The following is a 10000-nucleotide window of genomic DNA, read 5'->3' on the forward strand; positions in this document are numbered from 1 at the left end:
ACACACATTAAAACACACACACACACACACACACACATTAACACACACACACACACATTAAAACACACACACACACACATTAACACACACACACACACACACACACACACACATTAAAACACACACACACACATTAAAACACACACACACACACACACATTAAAACACACACACACATTAAAACACACACACACACATTAAAACACACACACACACACACACACATTAAAACACACTCACACTTGTAACGTGGAGTTGAAATAAAGATGAAATTGGATCTTGGAGGAAGTCACTGTTGGTGTTTTTGTGAAGGTCGAGACGTGAAACTCTGATCTGTTGTTTAACTTCAGTATCATGAAGAATTATAATTATATATAATTATAATTATAAATATAATGATTATATTCATACTGAAGGATTCAACAATCATCTCATGACTGAATCACATCCGATCCGATCGTCCGCTAACCTTTAACCTCGCGGTTATTATTGTTGCCATGACGACAGAGGTGGCCGAACTTTAAGGAAGTAGTAACTTTGACCGACCTCGTGTTTCTCTGACCTTAACCGTCATCTTTAAACCCAACCAGACCTGAACCACATCATCACATCATCAATCATCGTTATTGATTAACGGTGACGTGTCACAGACTGATGATGTCATCCTGCTGATTAGAAAACGCTTCTATGTGTCGTTCTGGAGTCACGTGATCAAACACGTATCTGGAGGTTACATTCATGTTCCCCTCAGGATGAACCGTCAGCAGCTGCTTTGGTTTGTGTCTCTTGTGCTCCCTCCGGTGGCCACTCGTGGTATCGCAGTGAAAAAACCCAAAAAGCAGGTTGGTCCCTGAACGCATCGCTCATACAGACTGAGGACGGTCTCACTGGTCTCACTGGTAAAACTGGTAAAACTGGGTCGAAACAATCAGAGAGTTTAAAAAAACCCAAACAGAATTAATCCAAAGTCAGCTCTCCACATGAAGTCCATGTGGAGAGCTGAGAGGCAGGCGAGTGAGCGGGTGCCATCTTTGATCTTCTTATAATATATCCACGCTTAATGCTAATTAGCTAATGTTAGCATGTTAACACGCTAAAACACCAACATGCTAGCATGTAGCATGTTAGGTTTGTTTTACATGTTTCTTCTTCTTCTTGTTTTACGATTATTTTGGATTTTACTTTGATAGTGAAGACAGTCGGGACTTCCTGCAACAACTTTATTGTCCAACTTTGTTGCACAAAAGTAGAAATTTGTCTTCAGCGTGCAGCGTGACGATCAACATCATCACATCATCACATCATACGTCACAAAAACAGGAAGTAAAAACATTTGACACTTTATTGGATGCAACTTGATAAAAAAGAAAAATTGCTAAAAATAATTTAAAACAATTGAAGACCAGTTTAAGAGGCAAAGTGCAGGAAAACAAGATCGTATTAATCCCAAGAGAAATGAAAATAAATTAAATGCTAAATGATATAAAATAACTAAATAGACTAACTTACTGACTGTACTGGCAGGTCCATTAACCAACGTGAACCTGATGCTTCAGCAGGAGTCCTCCAGTGTTTACAGTCCACATGTTGAATGTAAGAACTGATACACAACACAAAAACTCACCTCAGACGATGATGTTCATGGTTTCGCTGCGTCTGTTGTGTTGATATTTGTCTAAATCACCTTCCGACCAAACTGAACTGGAAACTGAAATAACACAGAACTAGTTTTCGTCTCTTCCTGCTAATATTAGAAGCAAAAACTATTTTTTAGTGAAAACGCAGCGATTGCTCCATAAAAAGTACAAAAAATCATCCAGCAGCTCTCTGTGTGACTGACAGCTGACTGAAGGAATACTTCACTGTTACTGCTCTCCTGCTGTTGCCATGGAAACGCCCTTCAACCCACACACACACACACACACGGCTGTCGCGTAATTTGAATTTCATAGAAACTTTACAGAAACAGACATAAAGAAAAGTGAATCTAGAGCTGCTCGGGTGATTGACAGCTGTAGTCATGACACACACACACACACACACACACACACACACACACACACACACACACAGCTGATGAATTATGGATTTGCTGCATGTGAGTCTTATTTTCTTATCTTCTGTCAGTGATGTATTTCCTGTTTGTTGCTCATTAAACTGTCTTTGCTTCTTTATTGAAACGCTTTCATCACACTTTAGTTTCCTGCTCGTCTGTGTTTTGTTCAGACTGTCAGACAGACTGTCTGCACTGTTATTGGCACCTGATCAGATCACATTTAGTGTGTCCAGACATCACCGGCCTATCTGCACGGGTTGCCGTGGTAACTACGTACGCTGGCTTTCCAACGTGGGAGCACGAGCAATGGAGATCCATCATCTCGCTGTCAAGAACACAAACATATTGTCCTCAAGGACGTATTATTAGATCTGGATACGGCGCCATCACTCAGCCTTTCAGCCACAAACTGTAGAAATATGGACGTATCCATGGTAACGTAACCCGTCGGTTTGTGCACTGCCGTTTTTGGAGCCAGAAGTGACCATATTTGGACGAGAGGGTGGAGCTGATCATGGCGCTAGCTGCTAGCTTGGTTAGCACGGTGCATTTACAATCTATGGTTAACACTGATAATGCTAATGCTAATGATCATTTTTGCTAGCGAAAAACAGGCCAAAGAACGTTAAAACAAAACGTACCTGCCAGAAAAACTGAACATCCGACGCCTTCGAGGATCTTTTAGTTCAACTAAACGCTGAACGAGACTTTTATAGGCAACCAAAATGTTACAAATAACGTTCATGAACACAGATGGCGACGGCTAAACTCTGTGAATCTGGGGTTACACCATGGTTACGTTACCTAACCAGTGTTGTCACCATGGTAGCGACTTGTCAATCACAATGTAGCCCCGCCCTAAAGCAGACGCTGCTTCATCGTCTATTTTACTCTAAAAGGGACCAGAATTGACTAAACATCATGCTGCACTGAAGAAGACTTGAAACTAGTGATTGAGACCATAAACTCACCAGGAAAGTGTTTCCTGAGGTAATAAACCCAGTGAGCAGTCAGAGACTTCTATACAATCAGACCTCTTATTGCAGCCGGTGGCGTCGCCCCCTGCTGGCCGTTAGAGAGAACGCAGCTTTAAAGCACTTCAGCATCGACTTCCTGTTTCAGACCCGGAGCTTCCTGCTTGGTTGCAGCCGGTTTCTCCCGGTGGTCACTGGCGGTATTGCGGTTTATAGACCACCATTATAAAAGAGACGCCTTGAACTGCAAACGACAGTTATGACTCTTTCTGTTATGAACTTTTGATCCGTGGAGGTTTTCAGTTTGTAAAACTTTCCTCGAGCCGAGAAAAGTGATTTAAAAATGTATGACGTCATCACAGTGTAACGTCTGTCGGCCGAGCGTTGAACCGCAAACTGCTGGATTCAATCTGGATTCAATCTGGATTCACTGTGGAAACGCCAGAACCAGATTTGGGCGGGCATGGCGCATTTTTCTGTTTTTCTTCATTATTATTATTTTCTGTTCCTTTCTTTATTTATATGTTGCTCAAAAACTGTTTAATAATTTATATAATGTTCATATATGTGTGTGTGAAATTCTATATGTTTGTGTTTACATAACATTTGCATAAATGTGAATACTTAATGAGCTGTTTCTATTGATCTTCTCTGACAGGTTTAATGTGAGCAGCAGCTGAAAGTACAAACTAGATATTTAATCAGTAACGTTCAACAGTCATTTAGTTTCAGTTTAAACTCTGAGTTCATTATGATGAGTTTAATCATCACATTAAAGCTTCTCTGCTGTGTTTTTATTCACTTTAATCTTCCTCATATTTATTTATTTTAGGGTTTTGAGGTTTTTTACAGTCAAAATAAAAACTAATATAAATAAATAATAAATCTGTCTTTATTTGTCTTTACTTTGACTTTGTTTTATTTTATTTTTCCTATTTTTAATAATTATTTAAACAGCTGATTAATTCTGAAGTATAAAGCTGCTGTTTACTTCCTCTTGTTTGGGTTTTTCAGTGTAAAGCTACTGCACTGTTTAAAGGCTTTTATTTTTGTGTCCTTTCACTTCCTGTCCGTAGGTTCGTCCTCCCTGTTTGTCAACACGTCGGGCCGTTACGGCGGTCAACGCGCTCAACTGCTGCTGCCGCCACTCAAAGAGAACGACACACACTGCGTCAGCTTCCTGTTCTACCAGGCGGGAGGCCGCGAGGGCGCCGCCCCCGCCACGCTCAACGTCTACATCAAAGGTACAAATACTGCAACAAGTACTGCAGTAATACACATTCACATACTGCAACAAGTACTGCAGTAATACACATTCACATACTGCAACACACTTAACATGTCAAAGGTACACTAGTAGTACACTGAAGTAAATACTACTGCAGTAATATTAGAAGACAGATACAGTAACGTCTATGTCAGAAGTACAAATACTTCACATTGAAATACTAAACAGAGTAACATTTACTTCAGAAGGTTCATTGGTACTGCAACATAGTACTAATTATTAGTACTAATAATACTACTAGTAATAATACTACTAGTAATAATACTACTAGTAGGACTGTTATAGTGTTGAAATATTCTGATGGAGACGGCGTTCCGTGTTGTCATGGAGACGGTATTCCGTGTCGTGATGGAGACGGCGTTCCGTGTTGTCATGGAGACTGTATTCCGTGTCGTGATGGAGACGGCGTTCCGTGTTAACTGAAGGATGATGCAGTAAATTTATGCACCACAAGAAAACGTGTCGTGGCTGGACTCTGGACTCTGGACTCTGGACTCTGGACTCCGGACTCCGGACTCCGGACTCCGGACGCTGGACGCTGGACTCCGGACTCCGGACTCCGGACTCCGGACTCCGGACTCTAGACTCTAGACTCTGGACTCTGGACTCTGGACTCCGGACTCCGGACTCCGGACTCCGGACTCTGGACTCTGGACTCCGGACTCTGGACTCTGGACTCTGGACGGCATACTGACCTTTAACCTCAGACTCCTGCAGCATGAAATGAAACTGAGTCATAAAGTTCAGTGACCGTCAGATCAGACTGTTGTTGCTGCTCTGCTGGTTCTGACTCTACTTTAACTTCCTCTGTGAAACACTGTGTAGACGAATCAGAACCAGTTTATTTTAATATACGATAATTGTGTTCATTCAGTTTCTGTTTACCATAAACTCAGAATATTTAACATTTTTTGTAAATTAATCTTTGTCTGTGCGAGCGACACATCATCAGCATATAATAAAACACTAATATTCATATTATCAGTCACTTTACCAGGATCAGCCTTCATTCAGCTAAATCATTTACATAAAGAGCAAATAATGTAGAGAAATCAGATCTGATGGAGAAGCAGCCAGTCCTCAGATTATTTATACAACGCTTTGATGACATTATAAAACTTACCATCAATACCAGAACATTTATACTCTAAAAGGTCTCTATTGATCCCATCAAAGGCTTCCTGTTTCCCTCCACTGAGGATATAAATATGAATAAATACACGTCCACCTGCTCGTCCACCAATAATCCATCAGTAATGATGAAGTCCTGAATATAATTGATACACTGCACTGATCCAGCTGATCCGGCTGTAGTTTAATGACCTCTGGGGTCAACGTGCTCTCCTCAGGCTCCACATTCACTCACAAGTCTTTGTCTGTTCTTTCTAGATCTTTCTTCAGGATTTCTTGCAGCAGCGTCGTGACTGTTTTCACCGTCAGAGTGTTGACTGACGTCGTCTGGTGTTATCAGCGATAGTCTTACTCATTATAATCAGCAGCCAGCTTAAACAAGTTAATTGTATATTTGCAGAGACAATAAAGAGACAAAGTACTGATGTTACGCTATAGATATTTATACTACAACAGAATATAACAGTACTTGTATTATATATTTGATTCGTAATACTGGCAGTACCACCCAGTGCTTACTGGTGTTGATGGTGTTTGTGTTCCTGCAGAGAACAACAGCCCTCTGGGAGTTCCTGTCTTTAACTCGTCTGGCCCCGCCTACCACATCTGGAAGAAGGTGGAGCTAGCCGTGTCCACGTTCTGGCCCAATTACTACCAGGTAACACACACACACACACACACACACACACACACACACACACACACACACACACAGTAACACACACACACACACACACACACACACACACACACATGTTCCTGATGTTATATCTCATTGAGTGTTACTGCCGTGTGTGTATTTATTGTCTCTGTGTGCTCGTCCTGCTGGAGGAAGGTGGAAGATACGTTTAACTCTAAACATGCTGTTAAAGTAGACAGTAAAGACAACAGCACCGGCATCAAGCCGTCCGCCATTGTTGTGAGTGTTGGCGTGGGCGGAGCTGTTTCAGGGCGCCGCTGGTTCTTCATGTTCTTCTTCTACAGTTTGATCATCACAGCAAATGATCAACAACTGTGTCAGAACATATCTTGTTCTTAGTGAAACAAAAGTCAAAGCTAGATTTCAGAGTAGAAGTTAACTACGACTCCCAAGGTGCATTTCAGCCAATCACAGAGCTTAAAATTTGGTCACATGCGTCGCTAACGGTGAGCAGAAGCTAAAGATCTAAAGATGTTGAGAAAACTTGAGTTTACAATCTGCAGATTAAGTTCAGTTCTAAATGAACATGTCGCTCTGATTCACACCTCTGACGGGCAGCAGCAGCCGAGGCTCATGGGTAATGTAGTATAAACCTGTTGGATCGTCACGTTATCAGGAGAGTTTCTGTGTTCAGTCACATCGACGTCGATTACACAAATATGAGACGTAAGAACACAGAATGAGTTGTGTTGTTGTTATTGTTGTTGTGTTTCTTCTTCTTCATTCAATGAAACGCGGCGCTGCTGCCGCCATCTGCTCCGACAGCGATATGACAGCGTTTCCTCTGAGCAGAGCCGCCGTTTTCACTTTTACACACTCTGGAGGACAGTGTGTGTGTGTGTGTGTGTGTGTGTGTGTGTGTGTGTGTGTGTGTGTGTGTGTGCGTGCGTGTGTGCGTGTGTGCGTGTGTGCGTGCACACCAGTCGATATGTCATCAGCTTGGAGGCAGGGGGTCACTCACACACTTTTCTGTGGGGAGTAAAATGATACCTCCAGCTGAACTATCACACTGCTTTCACCACAGAAGAAGAGAGATTGATTCAGAACAATATAGCCAATCACACACACACACACACACACACACACACACACACACACACACACACACACAGGTGTTGTGGGTTGTGAACAGGCTGTAATTAGTTGTCGGATCATCGCAGCAGGCGTCACTAATTAGCAGCATCACCACGGCAACGGCAGATCCACATCGTTAGAGTAAGGGAGTTGACGAGAGCGACGGGAAGAGGAGGAGATGGCGGGAACGGTGACACAGAGAGAAAGAAATAATAAAAGATGTAGGGGAATCCAAAGAAACAGGAAGTGAGTGATGGCAGAAACCGCAGGAAGGAGAGAAGAAGAATGAAGGGAAGAGGAGTCAGAGGTGAGAGGAAGGAGGGAAGGACGGAGAGATTACAACCGAAGAAGAATGAACCACACAGCTGACGGTCAGTTATAGGAGGGAGGAGGACTTCCTGTCTCTGGGCACCAACAGGAAGTGTGTGCCGCCGGTTTCCGTGGAGATAAGGCTGTGGAATGCACACACACACACACACACACACACACACACACACACACACACACACACACACACAGAAATCAGTATCAACTCGCTGCTGAAACACAGAACAGTCAGAAGAAGTTAAACTGGACAGAAAACGTTTTATTTTGGTAATATTAACATATTAAAATGTTGAACGGCAGCAGAGTGACGTTAAATATTAAAACAACAACAACAAACAAATAAATACTGTCAGATCTTCTTCTTCATGTCATCTTTGATATTTGAACACAGTGGTGAGATTTGATCATTAAAGATCCTCCAGACACGTTTTAAGACTGTTATGTTGTTGATCACCTGGTTAAACATCTTCTGCTCCAGACGCCAGCAGATCACTACCTCTGATCTACCTCTGATCTACCTCTGATCTACCTCTGATCTACCTCTGATCTACCTCTGATCTACCTCTGATCTACCTCTGATCTACCTCTGATCTACCTCTGATCTACCTCTGATCTACCTCTGGACTTCAGAACAAAGTGAGAAACGAAGCTGTAAACAGAACCGTGTTCCTGCACATGCTCAGTAGCGTCCATCTCACACAGAACTACATGATGCTGTTATTAAAACAAACTCTTCATGATGAAGGATCATGTGACCCAGAGCACTGACGTGTTTTTAATCAGATGTATCAGCTTTGATACACACACACAGTACTAGTGAGTAGATCAGTTCACTGCTGGTTCACTAAATCTATGAGACCTGGTCTGGACTCTGAAGCCTTTCACACTTGTTTAAAACACTTCATTCACAAATGAGGTTCAATCCAGATTCAGTGTGAACCTGGTCTACAGCTTCATGGAGTCTGTTTTAGTGGAGCTGCAACGACCAGCGAGCACAACTCCTCACCTTGAAACTGGTCTGTGAGGTTTCTGGGTCCCCGTGCAGACGCACGGTGCAGACAGAAAATGAGGTTTAACATGGTGAACGCAGGAAGTCACTACAGATTCACGTCTCTGACGCAGCCACACACTTCCTCTCTGTTATCATGCTTAACTGTGATTGGCTCAGCTGGAGACGCCCACGTTGACCCAGGACCCCCCCACGCACCTGAACCTGAACCTGAACCTGAACCTGAACCTGAACCTGAACCTGAACCTGAACCTGAACCTGAACCTGAACCTGAACCTCACACACTCTCAGCTCTTTACTTCCTGTTCAGACAGAAGAATCACAACCAGCTGCCGTCTGTCGGACCTGCTCAGCCCCCCCTGGACACAATAATAACAACAGTGCTGGAACTGATACTATCAATAATGCTGATAATATTGATTGGTGTGTGTTTCAGGTTGTGTTCGAGGCCGTCAGCACCGGTCAGAGAGGAGTTCTGGCCATCAAAGACATCACACTGCAGGGACACCAGTGCAGTAAGTGCACACACACACACACACACACACACACACACACACACACACAGAAAGGCCCACCCCCTTGTAGAACAGGCTCCTAATTGGTTAACGAGGTTTGGCTGCTTAATTGGATAACGATGTTAAAAGTTGAGCTGGCATGGTAGAATCAAGGTCACTGTGTGTGTGTGTATGTGTGTGTGTGTGTGTGTGTGTGTGTGTGTGTGTGTGTGTGTGTGTGTGTGTGTGTGTGTGTGGAGACAGGGGAGCTCATTAAAATATAAATTGATTAGCATGGACTTTGATCCATCCGTCTGTTTATCTACCTGCCTGTCTGAAGACTCGCATTTTAGATTTGCTGTTATGTGAACACACACACACACACACACACACACACAAACACACACACACACACACACAGAGGTTGAGTATGTGTGTTAAATCACCAGTAAACATCCTTGACCTGAACTGTTTCTCGCTGCCTGTTTTTTACCCCAACACTGTCCAATAAACTGATTGAAAACACACACACACTCACACACACACACACACACACACACACACACACACACACACTCACTCACACACACACACACACACACACCTGCTTCCTCCAGGATCCATTTTCTGATTGGATCGGGGAGATTCTCGCTGCCTGGCTCAACAGATCAGGGGGATCAGGGTGAAGGGTTAGCTGTTGCCCTGGTGATGGAGGTGATTTGTATGATGATGTCATCAGTGTGTGACCTCTGACCTCTTTGTGTGTGTGTCCTCAGTGAGCACACCTCACTTCCTGCACATTAAAGGCGTGGAGGTGAACGCGAGACAGACGGCGACGTTTCATTGCACCATCAACAGACAACCGCAGAGCAACCTGCTGCTGCACCTGCAGGTGCTGATCACTAATCAATCACTAATCAATCACTATCAGTGACGATCAATATCCT

General features: G+C 43.2%; 1 protein-coding gene across 18 annotated transcripts in view; it reads left to right on the forward strand.

Moving 5' to 3' along the window:
- Window positions 1–10000, forward strand: part of LOC122972227 (receptor-type tyrosine-protein phosphatase mu-like) — a 158463-nt gene that overhangs the window by 47817 nt on the left and 100646 nt on the right. For all 18 annotated transcript variants that reach the window (XM_044339160.1, XM_044339162.1, XM_044339164.1 and 15 more), the window contains exons 3-6: window positions 4107–4274; window positions 5998–6107; window positions 8996–9074; window positions 9830–9945. In XM_044339160.1, the coding sequence (XP_044195095.1) occupies window positions 4107–4274; window positions 5998–6107; window positions 8996–9074; window positions 9830–9945 (473 nt within the window). The remainder of the gene's footprint in view (window positions 1–4106; window positions 4275–5997; window positions 6108–8995; window positions 9075–9829; window positions 9946–10000) is intronic.

This window comes from Thunnus albacares, chromosome 21, assembly GCF_914725855.1.
Source record: "Thunnus albacares chromosome 21, fThuAlb1.1, whole genome shotgun sequence".
Taxonomy (NCBI): domain Eukaryota; kingdom Metazoa; phylum Chordata; class Actinopteri; order Scombriformes; family Scombridae; genus Thunnus; species Thunnus albacares.